Source organism: Bemisia tabaci, chromosome 10 (assembly GCF_918797505.1).
Source record: "Bemisia tabaci chromosome 10, PGI_BMITA_v3".
NCBI lineage: Eukaryota > Metazoa > Arthropoda > Insecta > Hemiptera > Aleyrodidae > Bemisia > Bemisia tabaci.
The window spans coordinates 36,255,883-36,280,101 of NC_092802.1; the positions used below are offsets into that span (position 1 = coordinate 36,255,883).

General features: G+C 36.2%; 2 protein-coding genes across 3 annotated transcripts in view; both read right to left on the reverse strand.

Moving 5' to 3' along the window:
* Positions 1-5,317, reverse strand: part of nej (CREB binding protein nejire) — a 48,696-nt gene extending 43,379 nt beyond the window's left edge. For both annotated transcript variants that reach the window (XM_072305629.1, XM_019045757.2), the window contains exons 1-2: positions 4,778-5,317; positions 1,957-2,180 (exon numbers count right to left, since the gene is read on the reverse strand). In XM_072305629.1, coding sequence (XP_072161730.1) covers positions 1,957-2,180; positions 4,778-4,859 — 306 coding nt within the window. In that variant the 5' untranslated portion in view covers positions 4,860-5,317. The remainder of the gene's footprint in view (positions 1-1,956; positions 2,181-4,777) is intronic.
* A 2,199-nt stretch (positions 5,318-7,516) lies between these two features.
* LOC109033245 (membrane-associated progesterone receptor component 1) overlaps positions 7,517-24,219 on the reverse strand; it is a 29,458-nt gene continuing 12,755 nt past the window's right edge. Inside the window, exons 2-3 of the mRNA XM_019045773.2 lie at positions 15,986-16,132; positions 7,517-15,145 (exon numbers count right to left, since the gene is read on the reverse strand). Of these exons, the coding sequence (XP_018901318.1) occupies positions 15,039-15,145; positions 15,986-16,132 (254 nt within the window). The 3' untranslated portion in view covers positions 7,517-15,038. The remainder of the gene's footprint in view (positions 15,146-15,985; positions 16,133-24,219) is intronic.

The window sequence follows — 24,219 nt, forward strand, 5'->3', positions numbered from 1 at the left end:
AGGTTTTTCATAGAAACTTGGACCCACAGGTGGTGGATATTTGTCATGAAGGGTGCAACAATTTCTCGACAATACAATCAGCATCGGTCAAAAATAGGAGCGCTACAAATAGGGGGCTTGAGAATGAGTAGACCAAATAACGACATCATAAACATTGCATGTTTATCCAAAATCATGGCACTTGGTAAATAAAGTGAACAAAAAAAGGGGCTTTCATCATTTAAAAAATTTTGAAGGAGAAGAGAGTATTAAAAATGAGGAGGCCAATTTAAAAAATAGGGAGGCTGGCGACTTTCAGCACCTCTGCTTGGCACAAAAATGCATCTCAAAATTTTGAGGTTTAAGTGCGTGGAAATAAGACATAAAGTATAGCAGCTACAAATTTCGATGCTCCAATGGTGCTACGGAATCATTAAGGATGCTCTGCTGTACATAAGACTTTACTGTTCAGTAAGTACTTTGACTTGAAAGTTAGATGATGAACAATGCAATTGTTTCTTAAAACAAAAGTTGATCTTGGAAATATTTTTTTTTTCTTTTAATGAGTTAAAAAGCTTTATACTGAGAAAACGCCCCGCTTCATAGAGTGGATCATTTACCTAGCTGTGAAACTTGATACGAGTAATATGTTACCTACATATTGAGAAGAGGTGTATTAACTTCAGTGTTTCTAGACCAAAAATTAGGGACAGTTCACCTGTTTCTATGCTGTCATTATTTCCAAAATATACTAAGGTACACCTGTATTTATAAAAATGATAATGACTTTCGAACTTATAATCAACACAGTTTTTGACTTGCATAATTTAAAAGATTTTTGCTTCAATCTAAAACGAATTTGATTGGTACAGTTGAATTTTTAAGTAAAAATGACGGATTTAGAATTTTCTACAGAAAAGGGACAAACTAAAATAGAGACAGTAACCATCTCGCTCTAAGTCTTGTGGGGGTAAGCTGCAACTTAGAAAGAGGGATGGAAAAAGTAGATTAAAGTTACTAAGATTCCAGATAAAGAACCGGAATCCTGATCATTTGGTAGAGGAGTAAGGGAAAATAAAGTAGCAGATCTAAGCTTGGTACATACTAACAATTGAACCTGACATTTCAAAGAGCATTGGCTAAAGTTTGACTTTAAGAAAGAATTTTGTTTCTAATCGACACTGTCTCAGCATTATTTTATTAGCATGAAATTTGAAGTGACTGTTTTCATGGCAAACACCAGGCTTTTTTTAAGTTTTTGATCATTTCTTGTGCGGCCTCCAAAAACGAAAAAGTTATTCATTTTTATTTTCGTTGACCAGGCTTCAGAATAAGTTTTTAGGAGCACAACATTTTGGACAGAATTTCATAAGGAGGGTAAGAAGGGCCAAGAGAAGAACACAAAAACCCAATTAAAATTGACTACCATTAACGGTTAAACTTCAGACTTTCTCCCAATATATAATATTGTTCTATCTCTATACTTTACTATAGCGATGCAGCCATTATTAATTGAGAGCTCCAAAAGTGGAATATAAAACCGCATGACACCATCTTCTTTTACATGTTTTTGATTATCTGACTCCCCCTTTCTATCACCAATGTTGGCATTTTCATACATTCAGGAATCATGGAAATTTTCCGTTGAGCTAACAGACTTGTAAAGAAACGAACATGCAAAAAATGACACTGATAGAAGACAAAAGTGAGGAAATTTCAGCTATTGATAGCCTTTGAGCTTGCAGGGGTGCAGAAAGTGTGAAATCTTCAGGTTCCCACGATGGAACAAAACAAGCAGAAGGAAAACTTGAAACCATAAAATTTCTTTTCTATCAATGATTAGGTACATTATAATCATCCGTCTAGAAAAGATGGAAATATTCTTCAAGATCCCAAATTCAGAGAATTTAGGAGGAAGAAAATTACTGCACCCTTGCTGCTAGAAGGCATTTGTTATTTCGGATTTGAGCAACTTACCGGCATGATATGATGAGATAGTTGCTGTTGGGGTACTACGTGTTGACGCTGGATTGCTGCTGCATCCTGGGGATTGAGGCCACCGTTCTGCATCCCCGGTCCAGGACCTGTGGCGGGTGGTTTACCGCTAGCGTCACTTGCTGTCGCACCCCAAGAACTGGAGGTCATCAGCTCATCCGGAAGATCATTTTCCAGGTCAAACATGTCAGTGTTTGTCAGAAACTCTGCACGGGAAAACAAACCAAAATAAATTATAAAAAAATCAAGAGAGATAAAAATTTCAAATTCATCAAACAAATTTCAGGAGACAAGAGAAATCTTTAAAAGATGCCGATCAAATTTAATTCGATGATCAGCCGATTCGTAGAAAATCTGTGATACGTACTCCTTACTTAGCAGTCTGATTCTGTGAAATATCGCAAAAGGAAACCTGATTGATGGGCCACTAATTTAGTCCAGCACTTAATCTTAAAAGCACTGTTATTTTTACAGGTTTTCAGGGGATAGCCGACAGGATTACAATAGTTTCCCATAGTTTTTAGGTTAACTTTCAGTTTGAATTGGCTACCCACTGACAGGATTGCTCTAATAGAGGTAAATTACAGAATCAGACTTCAGTTCTTGCTCAGTTTAGTTTTTCTACTCTGCAAAGCCATAATGAGAATTTCTTTTCTAATTTTTAAAGTATAAATTCTACTAAAATCACTAATTCGTGATAAGATTCACCTAGCAAATGTCTTTCTATTTTTTTTAGGGATGTTTTGGATTTAGTCTACATCTGCTAAGCCAGGCTAGTAAATTAGGATCGCAGTTTTGCCAAAATAATCACGATTTTGTCGGCTTCCCCATTTCAAAAATCCGTTTTTGAGACCTTCCCATTTTCACACGCAACCATTCGCGACCCACTCCGTTGCGATGTCGAGAAGTTTTTGCATCCCTGGTGGTTGAGTAAAATATTCATCCTCTTTCTTCCTACTTCCAGTGGGGAATATTGGGTAAAAGTTTAAACTCTATACAAATAATAGCAAAAATCAAAAATCAAGTTTTAATTAAATAATTTAACAGGTTCATGGGATAAAAGAGAGGAAATGGAGGGAAATAGAAAATTTAAAAAATGGCTGATGCTCATCAATAAAAAACAGCTTAAGGTCCTATGAAAGTAAGGTATGACGATAAAACAGCTGAATTTTTCACTGTTAAAACTGTTCCAAATAACCTAAGTTTCTAAATATGTCAGTTCACTTACAAGGAAGTATTCTCAACTATGCTTGGATCTCTTATTCCTATTAAATTATAAACTCAAAGCTTATGCAGGTTTTGGTTACAAACTGCATTATTAGCTGAGAATCAACAAATGCCATGAATTTTGGTAGACTTTCCATCCCTCTCTGCTTATTCTACATAGAAATATCCTTAAAATGTTTTGAAGCATTTATTCTCACCATAGCTTTGCAGTCAGAGATACCTGCAGAACTGAAAGATCCAATCGAAATGCTACTTCATTTCATGATGGTATAACCCCAGAGGAATTTATGAAGCTCCCTTACTTATACTTTAAATGTAAAAATACAGTGGCATCAAACTTGGGAGAAATTATGGTAAATTTTCCTTGGAAATAGTTTGGATCAGCTTCCGAGATCAAAATTCTACCTCAACTCTCAGTTTTTAACAGTTTTAATTAGATTTCTTAGTGAGAACTTCATCATTATACAGGCTAAAATTAACAAAAAGAGACTAGAGATTCTTGTTAGGAATATTTCCGCTGAGCATTATACTTTTTAGCGTAAAAATACATGATGAAGCATTGAATGTTTGAAAGATTCAGTCATCAGCAAAGATGCTGATAACATATAAGCTTTAGGCATGTTTTCAGCTCTGTAGCATAAATTTAATATTTGTTGACAGTTGAATATTGCAGAGAAAAAAATGACAAGTGAAATTGGTAATCAGCTACTTTACATTCTCACAGGCTATGCTACTAGAGAGCTTCCATGGGTCTCAGGAGACAAGTTAATAGTGATGCTAACAAACCAACCACAAAAAAGAGGTTATTAAAACTGTAGGAGCATTCAATGCTGAAACTGTCCAGCTCTAAGTTGTTTTAAGCTAATAAGTTGTGACTAAAGGTCCTTAGAAAAGGGATATTTTGGTAACTGTCAATAATAAGTGATCGACCCCAAAAGGGAAGACATTGATTCCTTCAATGGAGGGATGAAGAAGGAAGTACCAGAAACCACACATTTAATTAAGTTCGAAGAAGTTCAGAATAATTCAAAGATAATTGAAGAGTACTTGAATAGAGAAACTACAGATGCGGATGTGAAGGGATCGAAAAATGCTAACCAGAGATTCTCAACAATTTGAAGTGAGCATAACCTACACTGGATCACAAACATTCGCAGCCTGGTGATATGACAAGAAAAGTGAAAATAAAATTCACGTAGAGTGAACTTAGGGATTTAATCTTGCAAAAGAGTGAGAGCAAGGTTAGGTTTAGGTGATAAGTAGGGTTTAACTTCAGTTTAGGAAGCCTTCTCTTAGTTTAACCCAAATGTTCGCTTGACATGTTCTCTGTGCGTACGGGCACTGAAGGCAGACCTGATGCTAATGTTGTGGTTGTATTGCTTCTTCAATCCGAACTTTAGTTGACTTGGAGGAATTTCATGCTTGCTAAGAAGAGATAGACAGAGAAAAAGAGCGGGTAGAGAGGAAAATAGAGAAATTCTCAAGGGATAAAAGAGACCAGACAGCAAGACTAACCAATGTTTCCCCATGTTTACGTACTAAGACTTACAGAACTAAAGTAATAAAATTTACTCACCGGATGAATCTGAGGGTCCTTGGAAAGGATCCGTGAGTTTTTGCCGCTTATTAGGCGGCCCATCGACGAGATGATCAGCCATAACTCTTGTGTTTACAAAAATCGAGCCTGACTTTTAGAAGAATGAAGAGTATCTAGATTTGGGTTCCTCTTTCATTTTATAAAAATATTTAGCTTTAGCCATGATTCGGTTAAACAACAGCCCGTGCCTCTGACGCTTTTATTAAAACACCTGTGAAGGCACATGTTAAAAAATCAGAAATTAGTGATTGAGCACAACAAACGATCGAAGCTGAGCCTACAATGAGACTCCCCATATTCACGGGAAACGTACACAACGAAAACAAATAGCCACTCGCACACAATTTTTTAATCACAGTTTGCACGCTACGATTGAAGCCTAGATCGCGATATTTTGTGGATTTCATGGATTGGGACTCCGGTAAATTTTACATAATGAATTACGGCTAATAAGAAATTTAGTTAATATCACTCACGCAAAATCCATCAAAATGGCGGCTGCAAATGAAAAGTTTTCTACGCTTGTCAGAAAAGTAATGAGTGTTCTGGGCGCTGATTGGCCGGTATCGATCACATGGCCACAGACGCGGCTCTGATTGGTCCGCTTGAAAGCCGAACGAAATCATGACGTCAAGTCGGAGCCCGAAGATGCACGATGTGTAATTATTCCCCAGTTCGATTTTAGATTTTTTTAAAATCTGAAAATCGGATTTCATTCAAAAATAAATCTGTTTCCTTCCACCTATATAATTCGCCGTTGAGAAAATATTGCAACAAGGCCTCGTTAAAAATTTTAGGGGAGGAAATGAGCTCAGAACCGCTAGAGGTTCGGGTATCCCCCCAGTCCATGGTAGCCCCCCCTTGCCTAAACTCGCTAAAGGCCTCATAGCCCGGCTTAATAATTTGTCAGAAATATTTCTGGTGAAAACTTAAATTTTCCTGTAAATTTTACAATTAGTGCATGACAGAAAAAAATTAAGATCAAATTTTGCAAAAAGTTACCCCATCCCCTGAGACTGAACTTAATTGCAACTGCTGGTTTGTGCCCTCTGCTAAGTTGGAGGTCCTCTTGCAGTCAATTTCCTGAATAAATCAGAAACAGAAGAGACCATTCCAATAAAATAAGAAGCAATACAGACGGATATCCAAGACGGATCCACCTATGTTAATGCTTTACCCTTTTGAAATTTTCCCTGCTGCTTATCAACCTTGAAGTTGACACAGTTATTATTCGACCAATGTTTTTTAATCTAATTTGTACCTATGTATACCTAAATATCTATAGGAAAAAAAATAACAGCCTGTCTGGTCAAAATTCCCAGACTTCTTGGTCTTCTGTTTTCCTTCATAGAATTCAAAGCATCTGAAAAGTTTGAGTCCTTTGAAAGGTATTATTTTATAGAGAAAAATTGTAGGGCCACAAAAATGTTTTTGCAAATACACAATATACCTACTTAGTGTTGAGAAGACGCAAAGCTTTACAGTCAAGCTGGTAGCCTTATATTTTTACTCTTTTCTGATATACTTCCTCGGATAATTGCCATGGCACATAGACTCTTTTGCTGAGGAACTAAGATTTTGATCAAATTATGCAATAAGGAACCACTATTTCTGGCCCATTTCAGAAACAACATACATGCCAACGGTTTCCCTGCACAGATATGTGCTTTTATGGGAGAGCCAGAGATGGTGGTTTCTTATTGCAAAATGTAATCTCCTTCGAGCCTATATAAATTTTTCAATCTTCAAAAATCATTGATTTAAAAGTTAGATAACTGCTTTAGTCTCATCCAAGAAGTTGATGAACCTAAAATGAAAGCTGTTTAAGTACCTAGAGGTAAACGACCATCAAGTTCATTTTACTCGAAATTAAATAAAAAGCAGCTCCGAATGAAGTAAAAATTCTGATTTATTATCCTGGCGCTACTTTAACATTAGAGTTCCTAAAAAAATGCACAATGCTCTCCAATGCTTATTTTACTCCACCTGCTATTGCAGCATGTAAATCAAACATCCATTGATGTAACGGTGACCGCATGTAGAGTTACTTCAACATTGAGAGTCACCACAAATTTTTTTAACAACCTCTCAGTTGGTTAAGTTCCTTCTATTTTTTGGGGGGAAACATGAAGGTACCAAAACCAAGGCATGTTAAAAAATGACTCTCAAAACATTTGCAGACTTAAGAGACAACTCATAAGCACACTGTAAAAATGTGTGTTTCAGGAAACCTTTGAGGGCATTTTCTTAGGTACAATCCATTTACAATATGTAAAATTGACATATAAAAATGTTAAAAAATTCCTTAAAAGGTCTGCTGTAGTTTTTCCATCACTTAGAATCTTTGAAAAAACTATCAAATAACTCTTAAAACAGAATGATTTTATTTTTTATTTTAAAAAAAGGACTTTACCATAAACTTTACTAAAAAGGATCAAGAAAAGGCTTAAAAACAAGATTTTTAAGTTTTTTTTTTTTTTTTTTCCTTTCGAAAAGTGCCTCTCAACCACCTTTCTCACTTAGGAGTTATTTTTAGACCTATTCTTAATAAAATTTCAGATACTGTTTCTGAAAGTTGGAATTGTTCTTAAGTGAGAAATACTTGGTCATTTAGAAGGAAGAAAAAGAAGTAACTAGCACTCATGTCCCTGACTTCAGCCAGGGGGATTTATGGATACTCCTCCATGAGGAAAGTGTAGAATAAATAGTGAACATTAATTGAGGAATGAAAACTTTATTACAAGTAGATACAGCACACAACCTTCCCAACAAAATTTGAAATTATCAACTGTTTCCAAAAAATCTGCAAGTGTTTAGAAATCAGTGGCTTGTAACGTTATTTGTACAATGGATAAATCTTTGAGACAAATAAACTTTAAGCTCATTGAAAATAAAAGAATAAATAAAAACTGGATGAACATGATTCATTCTATATTTTCAAAATAAATTACTTCCTTTCTGTTTTTGAAAAATTAGAGAATGCTACCAAGTTAAGATGACTCACGGCATTTCTCCAATGTGTTTATGGGAGATAGGTAGAAAATTAAAAATGTATTTATAACCCAGCAAAACAAAACAGATATTATGAAAAATTACTCTTCTTTTAAGAGATTGTAGTGAAATGATGTGCTTTCATAAAAGGCGGTTAGTTCATGATTCTCCAAAATTCATGAGAATCTGAACGCACGCCAAAAACTGATTCCTTTATATTTTCATACAACTAAGCTTACAAGCTAGTATGTAGTATCAAAACCGCAACTTAAATTATCAAACATAATTTTATCAAACTAAATTAATGATTGTAAAAAAATAATCTCCTGATATAAATAATAAAACTTGACTCTTGATCTTCTAATCGGCAAATGACACATAATATAAGATTTTACCTAAAAGCATATCTCAAAATTTGAATGGGACCAGAGACGCTCCAAAAAAAAGTATCTTAAAAAAATAAGAAGTTTATGCATGAATGAACATCATATAACTAAGTAAAACGTCCAGCTGATCTGTGCCTGGAAGGTATGCATAATTTCGTGCAAGTGTGCAGTACAAAAGTTTAAATGTGCGCATATAATTAAGATTGATTAAGCCGGATAATTAAGAGTTTCATTATTAATTTTGGCTATTTAAAGAGACTCAACAGGTTTGAATAGGAGAAAGTAGATTTTTGATTGCTTCAACACTCATTTAATTCGGACTTAAGTTATACAAATTCACTTAGGCTGACCTTCCCAAGTAAATAAATTTCTACTTTTGTGTGTCAACTTTAAAATTTAGTGACAAGGAGAGTAGCAAAACTATTTGGCGACAGGGAGAAATATTTATGATGGCGAATGTTTTTTATGAAATGGCGGGAAATTCCAAAGCAAGAATCTACACGTCTGTTATAAAATCACATGGAGAATTCTTCTATAAAATGTAAGCATCTCAAATGGTAAAATATGAGGGGGAATTGCAGTTTAGGATCGTTTCATCCTAGATGAATATTTTGCTCGTAGTATATACTTAAAAAATTCATTATCAGACAAAAGTAGAAGATTTTTGGATGAGATAAAAGTCTTCAAACATCTACCTTCTTTTGCAAAGGGAGAGAACAAACTTTACCACTGAAAATTTCCATCTTCAATAATTCAGGATTTTAATTGATTAATCATTTAGATTTGTTTAAATCAAAAGGAACTATGTCCATTGTGACTTGGACTCTGAGACCCATATGAGAACATATGACAGAGTTCTTGTCACAATTTCGATAGTTCCTTTTGATTTGAGTACGTCCATTTGAAGAAATACCAAGTGATACGTTAGACATTTGTCAAGAATATCCCATCAAAGGTGATTTACAGTGACAAGGTGATTTTCAGAGATAATATTGATCTTATTATAGAAAATATGGAGACAAAAGTTCAGAGTTTTTCAAAATGTAATAATAGATGTTGATAACTACATGTTTTCTAGACTGGAGTCATCATTTTTTGTTCATTTTTCATCACATCGTAGGGATTAGGTTAAGATGTGACCGATCACGCAAAAGAAACCATTTCAACCTAATGATTAATACAAAGTAACTCATCGAAACCTAACCCATGAGAGTGCTGTGAATTATGATGGCGATTTGGTAGGTTCACTGGTAGCTCAGGTCTGAAAATTCTTTCTTCCAACCATTTCACAGAAAGGCTTGCTGTAAGAGCCTGCTTCAGATAGAAATAGTTTTTGAGATGAAATCACTAAAAGATGCTTAAACATTTAAAGAGGAAGCATAACGACAGTGAAACTTCCAAGCCTTGTATCTTGTATGGGGTGTCTTAAAATCTCCGCTCCCATTTTGTTCTTTTAAAGGAGAACAAATCAATATGATTCATCCAGTTTTTCACAGGATTTTCTTTGTAAAGAGAAGAAATATCACGGAAGTTTTAAAAATTGATGTATAGTAGTTTTCCATTTAAAAAATAAAGTATAACAGGAAGTCTGCAACGTCACCGACTAAGATACATGGTTTGAAAATTTACCGTCAATAATTAACATGTTGCTTGATACACCAGTCATTATGATTAAACACGAATGCTTCAACTAGTGCCAGCACCACTTTGTCAACAATGGATGATATTTTGAAGTGGCCGATTAAAAAGATTTGCCTTGGGCTACAAAGTTAAGAAACTGCTCACAATTTCACTGCTTGCAACTAGTGTGGTGTGTAACGCGACAAAATATAAAACATCACACTTAAGGAAAAAATTCATTTCTTCAAGTCGTATTGTCGACGTAAAAATGGTAAGTAACAGGAGGTATTAATCAAAAAGGATGTATGATATACCAAGGCAGGTAACATGTTAATAATGTGATAAAACAATCATTCCTCACATGGATTTAAAAGACAATTTCCAAACTCATGAATATGTAAGATGACGTTGAAACGATAACCAGTCATAACTACTACCACCTCTTGGGCAGAATGATATATTTAAACAAAAATAGAGCCCAAGATGTTGGGAACCAACAACTCCTCAATTAATGATAACTCATAAAGGCTGATACGAGCATTCAAATCTTGTAATTTATCTGCTGAAGAATTGGATTGTTTTTCTTCTGAAAAAATTCCAACCCTACTGCAACATCGATCAGGAAAATAGTTAGACTCCTACAGACTGTCATGAGGCAGATAACGAACAAGTTGTTAATCTTAATAAGAGATATTTTCAAAACACCGCATTCAAAAATGGCTCCGATCGAAACAGTCTATTAATCCTAATCTAATCAATGTTATCAAAGAAATCTAATTCAAGGATTCATCACCTGCGTACATCTTATTTTGCAACTAGAGCAGAGTGAATTTTTTTTTTTGCTCTCAGTGAGCAAATTCCTGGCACTTTCTCACTCTTGCTGTAGCATGCCTTTATCTAAAACTCCTATTTTAATACATTAAAAACTAAATTTCTATCCTTTTGAAGATAATGGCCATTTGTGTGCTGCACCACCTGCTAATTTAGCTCAGTTTTCAAAACTGCAAATGTTTATGACCTTGAAAACAAACTTTAAAAAACTAGAATGAGGAGGGGGAGGTCATTTACATCAGTCTTTGGTTTCTTCCTTGATTTTAGTATCAGTTTATACAAGAAATTCAATTTTTCTATTGATATTTTGAAATTGGGAGAAGGGTTGATCCCCAGAAATGATGAAAGAATGACATATTCATTTTTACGATCACAAACAATGGTATTTCTAATTAAGTAAAAAATAATTACAGCACAGGGAGATAATTAAAAATGAAAGAGGTAAAAATTAATCAACAATCTTGAATAAGCAGGGTATTCAAAATTTAACTAAGATAATAAAACAAAGGAGATTTGGCGGGCAACTGGGCAAATTAAACCAGAATCAGCCTATTTTAAATGCATTTCTCGAAGCCTTCTTTTACCTCATGTTGTATTTTTTTTAAACGGAGAACTAAATTAATTAACGCCTTTAAATTTTCTGTCAATTTACCCCAGTTTATGAAGAGTATAATCACAGAATTTCAAGTTTTAGTGCCGCTTGGTTTTCTGTTTTAAACATAAAACATGGGAGAAAAGTAGGGGACGTCTGGTGTAGTTCGGCTAGATCTGGCTTAATTCGTCCAATTGATGATTCTTGTTGAGATGACAAAGAATGTTGATTAGAGTTTTTCTGAAATTCTTGAAATATTCATCATACATCCTATACCTCTGCTTGGTTGGATATTCTAGAATAACACTTCAGATAATATGTTTATGAAAGATTTTCTGACACTTCAGGAGTAAATACAAAACTGAAGAAAATTTCACCATGATTCGAATAAATTCTTTTGAAACCAATCTTCTTTATAAAATACACTTATGGCCATTATTCTCTAAATCCCGTAAACCAGACTTAAACAGAATGTTACAAATTAAAAAATTTAAGTTACTTACATAATCACTTCAACCAAAGATAACATAATTCAATCTATCACTGTTAATGTTCATTGTGGCCTAAAGAGCCACTAGACAGGACAAGAACAGGGTGTCTACGAAAATTTTATCTTGGATTTTCCTGATAATTTCCTACTTCCTAATATTTTAAATAAAAGTTCCCGATTTTTGGACGGTTAAATTGTCACTTGTTTGACTTTACAAACCAACACATTTAATGATTTAAATCGAATGTTTGCCAGCTGAAATTTATTTAGTGTTCAATTTGACTCAAATAGATAACAGTTTTTTTATGCGAGAATTTTGAATAGGCATTCAGGAAAAATGCCATTTTCTAACTTATGAGCTGGACTTTGAAATTATTAATGTGCTCACCGTAATTCAAGGAAAATTTAGATGAAGAAACATGTATTGTGATGCGAGTGGCGATTTTGCAAATTGGCAACATTGTTTTTGCCCCATTTAAATCCCATTAAAAATATCGATATTAGGTGAAGCAAGCTGCCTCGCCAAGAATCGATTTTATACATTCATTTGAATGGAAGAAATCAATATTGCCGATTTTTAAGAATCACCACTGTGTGGTGCTTGATTTTATGCCCTGAATAGTGGTCCATATAATTTGCTCAGGGCAATTCTTACAGAAATTATTCGATTTTTTTGTTTCTCTTTTTTTCTATTTTTCTAAGAATATAAAAGGTTAACCTATAAAATTAAATTCAAGCTAATATTTCATCAGATTTTATGATTATCTTACTCAACTACGAACAGAACGAATACACCTCAGCCTTCACAACAAAGACTTGAAACATTTTAAGGAACAAAGTAAAACATTTCGGCACTACAGATTTTTACTTTGATGATCATAAAACAGATTTGCAAAACTGCAGAGATTTACAATCAGAAAAGATGTTTTGGAAATAATTTTTGTTTCATTTTTATGATTGATAAATTCACTGCCGGATCAAAAACATACCGGTGGTCCAACAGCTGACAATATTTGATTATATTTTACTGTTCAGTAGTGTAATATAATTTCCTGAGAAAAATCTGCACGGAAAAAGGGCAACATACAGAATTTTTACTGATTTTGGTTTGAGCTTTTTTCCCCTTGTTTTGAGCAATAGGTCATCACCGGAACGAAGGAACGTATCTCGATTGCACTGTTTCAGTATTTCTTACCAGCACATTATTTTTTACAGGAGAACCATTTCATGAATTGCCTGAAATTTCCAGTGATTTCCTATACACACGTTAGAAAGGACTCTATTATCCAGACAAATTCATGAGATGGTCCTTTGATGGAAAATTTAAAGTTCCTGGAAATACAAAAACAGCGTGAACAAGATATGTTCCTTACTGCCGGTGAAAGCGAGTTGACATGTTTCTCATGGGGTTGCACATGTTTCTCAATCATCTCTCATCGAGTTTCTCATGACACATCAAGTCAACATAATTTATTGCCTTTTCATTGAAGGAGACTTTATTTTTAACACTTCAGGTGTAGACCAGGTGTTCCAAATGCGTCTTGAAAATTGCTGATTTTTGGAATTTTTATGAGGGACACAATCTGCCGGAAAAACAAAAAGACAAGGGCTGACAAGAGTTTCTTTAAAAAAACTATAGCACGCATTCCCTTCGTAACAGCGTATTTGCAAGGAGCTCTACCAAACTGCTAGTTTCCCTTGTTCCGAGACTAGCAAAGATTATGCTGATGATGAGATGCAAAAAATAGATGGATGAACGATGTTCCACAAATTTTATGTTTGAATGTACGGGTTGAAAATTAGGTCCACAAATGACAAAATAATCCAAGTGTACATCATTATTTCAATTCTAATTGGTTCATGAGTAGGGCCTTTACTTGAGTGGCTATTTTGAATTGATTACATTAAGACATCAATTTTCTAGCATCAGGAAGCAGAAACATTCTTAGGGGCAAACTTCTACATGCTTTCGTTAAGATAATGCAGCTACTCAAGACTCAACCATCTTACAGCCACAAAACGTTTTCTGATGGGCCAATTGCTTATCTGCATTAAAGCACCCAAGGGCTTGCTCTTCTTTTCAGATACTTTCATAAGTGTAGGTGAAAGGTGAGAGTTATTTTAATATTAGGCCTAGTTAGGTTAATACTTAGAATTAAAGGAAATTAATTTCTTGACCAACTTGTAATTAGAGCTGATTTGCCAAATCTTTCAGAAGTAGTTTGAAGCAGAACTGGGATTAATCTCTGAATTTAAAAGCAAAAAAAGTAAAGATAAAAGCCAGAGGAGCTGCGGTTTATCACAGATATGGATTTTTTGACAGAGGAACCTTAAAATTCAGCATTCATTTCCTAACGACTGGCTTCAGTTCCCTCGTAAAGAACACTTCCCTTGATACAGACAAGGCAGCAAAGACTTGCAGCGAAGTAGGAATCACTACAAATATTTGATAAACAAAATGCCTGACTGTATTTTATGGTATCTAAAACTTATTGAAGTTTCCGTAGCATGATTTGATAGAATTTTATCGTATATCGAACACAAATTTTAGTAAAAAATAGATGTGATGTCAATCAATAACCTCACTTCATATGACCAGTATGTAAAGTGTTCATTTGATTGAAAAACACACTGTTTGAAAAAAGCTTCAGCAAGAGGAAAGAATTAAGAATAAAGCAGAAAAATAGACAGCACATCCGAGAGGCAATTGTACCTGAATTTATAGGTGAAAATTAATTTTTGTCCTTAAGACTGAAAATAAATGCATATAAACATGGGCTTCAGCCTTCCGCCCATCTCCTCCAAACCTACTAAAACCATCAAAGTGTTCCTGCATAATATTACATCTGTTATTAACCCTTCTAATTCAATTATCGCTAGCTGCAAAGACACGATTTTGTATAATCTAATTACTCATGGAGAAGTGTAAGGTAATGCTAACTAGCAACTAGGATGAAATTACATAGACCCGCTAAACATTGTCTAATCTTGAGCTTGTTCTCTTCTCAAGCAGTATCAAGACCGTCATATCAGCTTATGGAACTTCAAAGTCTATAAAGTACACACAAAATCCACCGTGGAGAGAGATGGGAATAGAGGGGAAAACAAGATCCTAACTGTAAATAAAATAGCAAAAATTCACTGGGAGAAAATTGGAAAGATGATTGGGGGTGTAAAACAAATTTTAAAATGAAAAATCGTAAAAATATAAAAAAGAAAGGGGAAAAAATGATGATTTTCAACTCATCCACCCAGGAATATACCTTCACCTCTACAAGCTACTAGAAGAGTCTTCAACAGTCAGGTTAACAATGAAATCAGAATCGTTCATCATTTTTGTTGTGGTTCTGTTGTGGTGCTGGTGTCTTCATCTTCGTCGGAGTAATTGGTGTGCTGTTCTCCGGGTTTCAGGAGCCTTCCGACGTACTCGTACTTTTCTGTGAAATATAAAAGAAAAAATTATAAAAAAGTGAGTGAGCTGAGGTGGTGAGCTCGCGGCTCAGGTAACCACTACTGTAGCGAGCTACAGCCAATAAGCTGCACTGGTTGGCGAAGTAGGTGGCTTCTGGCCACAGAATTACATCTGCGGTGGTAATGTGAATTCGTGACATCAAGAAGCACTCAAGTGCTTCTTAATGAGAACCCCGGCAAGCAGGGCGGTAAAAGGTGAGGAAGGCTCAACCTTACTTGGCCCGCTTGCTGTTTAGTCGTCCATCTCTTTTGTACTCATTAATCACATGAGGCATTCTGCTGCTCGTCGAAGGGACGCCTACCGCCCACACAGTCGCAGAAATACAGGTTCTGGCCCGTATTATATCCATGGTAGTAGTGCGAATGCACCGCGAATGAAGGCAAATCTGACTATTTTTCATGTCTTATACTACTGGCGAGATGAATGTAATGATGAATTCTTGGGAATGTAAGTAATATGCTCGCATCATTAAATGCAGAGATCAAGCGCGCAACTATTCTAAATCTGGGGTGGATATGTGGTATCAATCGGAAATGAAGGCAAATCTAGGCTTTTTTTGTGTCTCAAATTGCTGACTCTAATAAATGTAGGCATAATGCTCGCATCGTGAAATCAGGAAATCAAGCGCCCTACTACTCGACTTTCATCAAGCTAAGGGTGCAGTGCCAAATAATATCGCAGAGGTTGAAAGGTTCTTTGGTAGCACAAAGTCCTTGTAAAAAAAAAAAAAAAAAAAAAAAAAAAAAAGGTGTGGATTGAAACTCTGGAAGTTTTACTCAAAAATAAAAATTTGAATACAACATACCATTGAACTGAACCTCCCATTCTTTTATTGAGTTCATTTCGTCACTGGATAAATCACTCAAATCATCATAGACATCTTTCACTACCATTGAGAACGTTCCAAGACTTCTGGATGCATCTCTTCCACCCAAAACAGCATATGGTCCTCCTGGAAACAAATGACATATCTTATGTTTAGTATTTAGGATGGATTAGAATTTAAAAATGACATACCATGGAACAAAAACTCCCTTCAATTGAATTTAAGAGGCGCGATTTTCTTTTGGTCTTCTGCAGTGAACTCTCCAGTTAGCTGCGTAAGACCATAAAAAATCCTTCAACTTATTCTGCCTTCGGAAGAAAAGTGCTAAAAGAGGGTCACCCCCTACGTTGACATAAACTCTTCCTTGTGAAATTTCTAAGCGTCAAAACGTTTGTACTCGGAGGGCTATGTCAGTCAGAATATTGGACACGATAAAACTGGAAAAACATCCCGTCCTCAAAATGCGTATCCTCCAAAAATCGCATACAAATATGTCTGATGATATAATCTCTTGGTAAAAAGTAGAATAGGTATCCGAAAAAATTATGAAACGCGATAATGAGGATGAATGTTCTACCTGTATAACTACCGATTTGCGAATTGATGGACCTATTCTTGGACCATGCTCTACCTCCAAACATTCAATTTTTTATGCACCCCCCCCCCCCCCCCTTAATTGATTCAAATTGTTGTCAGGGAAATTCATTTTAATTTTTACTCACGAACAAAATGCATATCAAGACTCAATTTAAAGATAAAAAAATTATCATAGATCATCTATTTTTCCAATATGACAGACACAATTTTGTCTCTTGATAGGTTCATCAAAATAGCAACTTGACGCTTCAAAGTTTTCAATTGGAAAAATAATTGTGCCCCTACTGATATTGTCTACAACAGACTCACTCCCAATTTTCATGGTACGTAAAAACAATCAACAGAAAAATTAAAATAGAAAAAAAAGCCCATAAGTTTTCAGACTCGCGAGTCGCGTCTCTGTCTAAACGTCACGTGCATCCGGCGGCAGAGAGGTCCAGAACAGACTCCTGAGTATCGAAAACGCCTAGAGATATGCAACAATACCAGCACGATGGATATGCAGTGATGCATAACTGCGTTCTTGTGGGCGTTTTACAATCATTCGACGTCGCCTCAGGATTGCACGCGAGGCGAGACGAGAGACAATAAAAGTCCTAGAGCCGAATGGGGGAAAAAAATCTATCAACTATTTCCGTTTAAAATTAGAAGGTCAGGCGAGGAATTGACGGCATAAAATCACGGTTAAAGAGTGAATACGTTAAAGTCGACGTAGGCTTTGCTAAGAGATCGCATGGGTAACGGACCTTACATTATCTTCCATGAGACTTTTTTTTGCAGACTTGATTAGTAGGTCAATGTCTTCATAATTCATCCTGATACTCTTATGCGTCAATATTTTAAGCTAACTTCTATGTCGATGTTCTTTGGCTGTGACCATAAATACCATTGAATTTTGTGACCACCTTTCCACTTTGAGAATCTCAATACGTTTAAAGAAATAAAATAAGTTAGCCAAATTAACTGACTAAAACTCATTTCTTTCCTCGTGCTATTCGTTTATTCGGGTGAAAAATAATTTTGGCGATTAGATCATCACATTAACATACAAACGGCACGTGATGGAATATGACCTATTTTTGGCTAACGTCAAAAGCGAAAAACTTGCCATCCGCTCTCTGCACGGATGGGGCTTTCATATCGATGGTTTAAGCCTTCAAAGTAAACTAACCAACGCGTTTTTTCAACTTTTTCGTGAATTTTCTCACTTATTCAAAAATATTCACAGAAAACATCGAGGAAACATTTGGACCGCATTTTGCAATGAGAAACTATAATCCATAAAAACACATATGTTCTGAGGGAAACTGATGGTACATACATAGTTTTTTAACTGCGCCAGAAATTACAGTTCCTGCATGTAAAATGTGATCCATTTCAGGTTCGTTTTATTTTTTTAAAAAATAGACACATGGAGATGTTTAAATGTTGTGATGGAAATAAACGCACTTTTTGACTTTCGCTATAGGTTCGCTTCTCGATTCATTTGATTCTTCTCCGATAAGCTTAGTCTCTTGAATCTCTTTGTGGAGAAGTGTTGTGTTGCAGTCATAGACCCTTGTTGTGGAGGTACGAGATTGTTAATAAAATATTGCTGAATCTAGAATGTTGAGTCTGTTTTTTACCATCCTTTTTTTGGTTTCAATTATTTTTTTTTTTTTATTTTTTTTTTTTTTTTTTTTTTTATTTTTTTTTATTTTTTTTTTTTTTTGTAAGCAAAAGTGACTAAAATTTATCAATTTTTTACAATGATGTACCTATGCAATGTTTGTCCAAATTTGTCTGAATTTTGCACGAGATCAGAAGAAAAATCAGAGAAATTTTCAGTTAAAAATGCCCAAATTTTCCTTATAAAAATACAATATGCGAGGGGAAATTCGGCAACATTGAAATTTAGTTACGTTTTTTCGTAAGGGAGACGACGAATTGAAAAATTTTATCACCATGACGTCATTCCCTCCCGATTTATGCTAACATTAAAAAGACGTATTTCTGTCAAACGGAACTACGTGCATTATGACGTGAACCCTGTTGTGCATGTATTCCTATGGGTCTCAGGGCTCATGTCTTAATGCACATAGTTCCGTTTAGCAGAAATACGTCCAAGAGATGACAGGCTCTTCGCGTGAAAATTTTCAAACTCTTTCTGGGTCGACCAAAAGAGACCGCGGATTCTGATTCTGCTTTTTCCTGACTCCAGACAATGATAAGGTAAACGATAGACGACCGGCCTTTTAAGTACGCGACGAGAAAAAAAGTAATGTTTTGATTTGAACTCGATGTAACTGAACGTAATTCGATTGAGATAAAAATCGGTCATAGTTCAGAAGTAGTATTTTATCACGGGGAAGTGCGATTCATTGGAATCAAAACATTTGTGAGTGGTCGATGCGTCGCACATTGGATCGAGTCAATCAGAAAGGTCGGACATGAAATTCTTGACAAAAACTGCCAATTTTGATGTCTGAATCGTCACATTCTAAATTTTAAGGGATGATTCTAAAAGAAAATCTCACGAGGAAACCGCAGGGACCACTTTTATAACCTCAACATTTTGTATGAACGTGGTTATAAGCTTCTAAAATGTCAAAATTTTGTCCGACCTCTCCCATTGGCTCGATCCTCTGTGCGCCGGCAACCCTGAAAGTGACGCAAATCGCATATTTCGTCGTCACCCGGACGAAAGAACGTAACTCCATTCCAAGGTTGCAAAATTGACTCAAACAATTCAATATTTAACAAGAATAGACCTGTGCAATTTTTGTCGAAAATTGGTCTGATTTTCGCATAAGATCAGAAGAATAACCAGGGAATTTTTCGGTCAGAAATGCCAAAAATTCTCCTGGGAAAAATGCAATCTGCGCAAGGAAATTTGGCAACATTGAAATGCAGTTACGTTTCTTCGTGCGGAAAACGACGATTTTGCCGTAAAATCGAGTAGAGAATGTGTTATTTTACCAGCCATAAAATCGCTCTCTTTCCGTGATGGGAATCAGTGGTTCGGCTACTACAAACCCTAGTTCGCAGCGAACGGTAGGCGTTTTGAAACTTTTTCCACCCCTTGTAATAACTTCTTGAAAAAAAATAAATTCATAAATTTTGAAAATACTTTTTGGTTTCCGATTCATTTTCAACCGATCTCTCTCCCTGTGTTCTCACAGACGAGTGATTTGTGATTTCGACCAATTTTTCAAAGATAAAAAAGAAGTCTTGAAACAGGGTGTCTACTAAAACAGGCTGGCCAGAAATCAGTACTTTTTCATTACGTTCCCAAGAAATTCAGTGCCACCTCAACAGAAAAACTCAGTACTTTTTCATTACGTTCCCAAGAAATTCAGTGCCACCTCAACAGAAAATTTCAGTACTTTTTCAGTACCCGTACTTGACAAAATTCGAAAAATTTTGAAATTTGAATTTCTCGCTCAAATTGCAACAAAAATGGCAAAAAAATGAAAAAATTCCGGGCCTTTTTGCGGAAATTCCACACTTCTTCAGGGCTTCTGGACCGCCTTTACAAAATCAGTGCTATTTCCGGACTTTCCGAAATTCCGAACTTGTAGACACGGTGGCAAAATTTTATGAAAAATGAAATCTTGAAATTTCACGTGAAATATTTCAAGAAATTTCAGACATTTATGAAAGCTATTGAAAAACACCGGTTTCTTTTCATGTTTCGCAAAATGTAAAAATTGTGACTATCTTCTATTTTTGTGTGTTTGAGTACGAATTGCATACTCTGGCCCCGGAAAAATATTAAATATTTCACAGCCTCCTGAAATTTCCAATCTTTCATTTCTTTCAGGCACCCTGCTTGGGCTAGTACATACAACATTTTCTGACGCTTAGGAAATGATTTCCAAAGACGGAACTCATACGGCTCGAGTTCAAGGTCAAGCTGATGATCGGACCGCAAGGTGTAATCGGTATTCACTCTTGGGTTATTTAACATGCCTCTCTGTTCTGCCAGGATCATCCATGACACAGAATGATCGAACACCGACCAGCGTATCAATCTACCGAGTCGCCTCAAAGGCATTTACATAAGTTCCTTGGTTTTCTCTGCTTGTGCGTTCACGAAAACCAGTAACGTTGCCAGGAGCGTGGAGCAAAGAAGCACATCCTTGCACTGTCACCCGTAACATAAAACTCAGCGGTAAATCAGAAAAATAGGAAACATTTTTAACAGTGGCGTGGCGTACTTTGCGATATCATTACCTTCAGAGTACCTTTATATCGACGGTGAAACTACCAAACCACGTATCTCGGTTTGCGACGTCGCAGACTTCCTGTCATACTTTATTTTTTAAATGAAAAACTACTTAACATCCAGTCTTGAAAATTTCTGTGATTTTTCCTCTTTGTGCGGAGAAAATTCTATGAAAATTTCAAGGAATGATGTTGATTTGGTCTACTTCAAAAAAATAAAATGTGAGCGTAGATTTTTAAACACCGCAAACGAGATACGTGGTTTGGTAGTTTCACCGTCGATATGGAGAGAGTATGGCCACTGGTGTTACCACCTCTGATTGGCTCAGCCATCTTAGGCTGAATGGAGCCCTTAGGACCCAAAAATGGCGGACGCCATAAATTAATGTAATGCAAAATGACTCAAAATGTAGTTTTCTTTGCTTATCGTGGCGAGAAATTTACCCAAATGCACTATTGGAACTTCTTTACATATTTTTAAGGCTAATCGTGTGCAATTTTTGAGAAAAATCATCTTAGATGTAGTAAGGTTGGCAGCAAGTGCGGTTGGTGATAACCGTCAAAAGTTGGCAATGACCCCCCCTCCCATCCACAAAAACCAAAACAAAGCACCGCCATTTTTGGGTCCTAAGCCTCTCCATGGGGCCCAGTGGCCATTCTCTCTCAATATAGGTACTCTAGTTACCTTCCGGCCAAAGTGTCACAAGCGCCATGCGACGTTTATACATTTCCACCGTCATTTTATTTTTTTACAGAGAAATTGTTGGTTGAATCTGTCCGAAAATTTCACTGAATTTTCTTTGTGCTGCCATTAAAATTCAGTGAAATTTTCAAACAGATTCAACCAACAATTTTTCTGTAAAAAAATAAAGTGGTGGCGGAAATTTTCAAACGTCGTATGGTGCTTATGATACTTTGGCTGGAAGGTGACGATATATCGATTGAAAATACCCCTTTAGGATCTACTATAAAACACGCTTTCAACGACAGATTTCAAAACAAAATAAAAACTGATTATTAGGATTATATTCTTCGGAAAAATTCTCGCTACAAAAAGTGAAAAACACAAAACTGAGGGGCGGGGAAAGAGAGGATATCTTGTTGAGGTAATTAATTTTCAAACCTTTTTTTTCCAAGCATTTTCAGTGTAAGGAAATTTTAAAAAAATAAACCTGTCAAAAAGTCCCCACTTTTTTGGAAGAGTTTTCGCTTTGGCAATGCAGCATTGCAAATTTTCCATTTTTTTCTATCCAGAATGCTGATATTTTCAAGATGTTCGGTTGAAAACAAATTTCAATCAATCTTCTTTTTTAATTCTCTGGGGTCCAATTTAATCGGTTGATGTTACTCGGGGGTTAGAGACATCCTACTTCAGCCTAAAGAACTGATCTTTGAACTATCTGCATCTCGATTTGGGACACCCTGTGCAATTTTCTTATGCTCATGGTCATTCATTCATGAAAGCTACGCGTTGGAACTTCGCGGAAAGAAAGAGAGAGATGGGTGGAGAAACGCAATTTATACTTTTCTGACAAAAAGGCATAACTACTTTTTTAGTTGAACCCCATTGTTCGACAAAAAATCTATGCTCTCCAAGGCTCACATAGGCTCTTGTATCGGAAAAACGAGGATTTATATAAGGCGGTGACGTTTTAGCGAGGATTCACGGGCGGGCTGAATATTGACAATCGACAGTTAGTTGCTTTCGAAGATAATGCACGATTAGTAACTCAAGTGGTACTGCAGTGCCATATGAGAATGAACGCCGTATGAGTTTTCAGACGCGGCCATATTTCCTGAGACAGAATTAAACTCCTAAGGAAATAAGTGCATATTTTTCTTAAAATTTTTTAGTAATCGCCATTGAATCTAAAATGATCGACGTCGCGTAAACCAGACCTATTTACATTGATATTTTAGAAAAAATGATCTATGCGCGATTGGACGAGTTATTTGAAGAAGAGCGTAGCCACCAAATTTTCAAAAATTTAGTTTTCGAGGAAATACTTCTCTTCGAGGGTGGAGACACATCGTATTGCCGGCCAATTTGTCGGTTCCTGGATGAAGGAACGTAACTTCATACAAAGTTACAAAATCGACACAAACAATTCAATTTTTTACAATGATAGACCTGCGCAATCTTCGTTGGAAATTTGTATAATTTTTGTACGAGCTCAGCAGGGTCGGATTAAGGGGGTGGCCACATGGGCCACGGCCCATGCCGGCAAATCTATAGGAGACGGCAAATTTCGCGATTTTTTTAAATGTAAGTATAAAAAAAAAACGGATTCAGAAAAAAAAAATACAAACAAAATAGTCTCTCATTTCCTGAGAGTATAGTAATTTCCAATTTTGTCGTCTTTCGGTGATACAAGAGACAACACCTTTCATTAATCGAGTTAAGAGAGAAACCAAACACACACTTTGACCTTGAGCGGAGCGGCGCAGAGAGCAATGATGACGAGGACGTGGGATGAAAAGGAGAAGCCCTCGGTGTGGCGGTCGGCATGTAACACATATTAGCGCCTACAAGACTGCATGAATACTTCACGCATTGCGTCAAATACAGAGCGGTCATTGTGGTCAGCGTGAAACGGATAGCGCCTACAAGAATTCATGAATACTTCACGCATTGCGTCAAACACAGTGCGTTCAGCAGCGGTCGGCGTGAAACTCATAGCGTCTACAAGACTGTCTGAATACTTCACGCATTGCGCCAAACTCGGTGCGGTCTGCGTGGCGCGGCGGCGGAAGTTAAAATTATATAATCATTTTCGTTCATTTCTTATGAAAGGAAGGCCTTGTCCACACAGAGATAGTTTTACGGAACTTAACTTTCGCGCCAAGTTCCGTGAGCTTTTGCTAGTATAGTGTTGACAGGGCTCTCGCAAAAAATGTGTCCAACACGAGTAAACGCGTCTTATGCACCCCTCCTCCGCTGGCACGTTCATTTGATGGCTTTTATTGATGTTTCAAAACGAATGAGAAGAGGGCGGAAAAATACAGGCGGCCCATGGGCGGCAAGTAAATAAATCCGGCCCTGGAGCTCAGTGGAAAAATCATGATAATTTTCAGTTCGAAATTCCCAAGATTCTCCTGGTAAAAAAAAACAATTTACACGAGGAAATTTGGAAATAGTGAAATTTAGTTACGTTCCTCCGTGAGGGAAACGACGAATTCTACCAAAATTGCAATTTGAACGTATTTTTTCAGTAGAGATAGGACGAAATTTCCGAGCCTCCTTTCCCAGCAAAGGGTGCTTCCTCATGATGAAGAACAGTAAATAAGGTCACAAACTGTGATTTTTAATACTTTCACCCAACACGCGTGTTACTACTCGGATTCCCTCCCGACATGGTTGCCACAGAATTTGGAAAATGAAATTCCCTGATTTCCCTGACAGTTTTTGG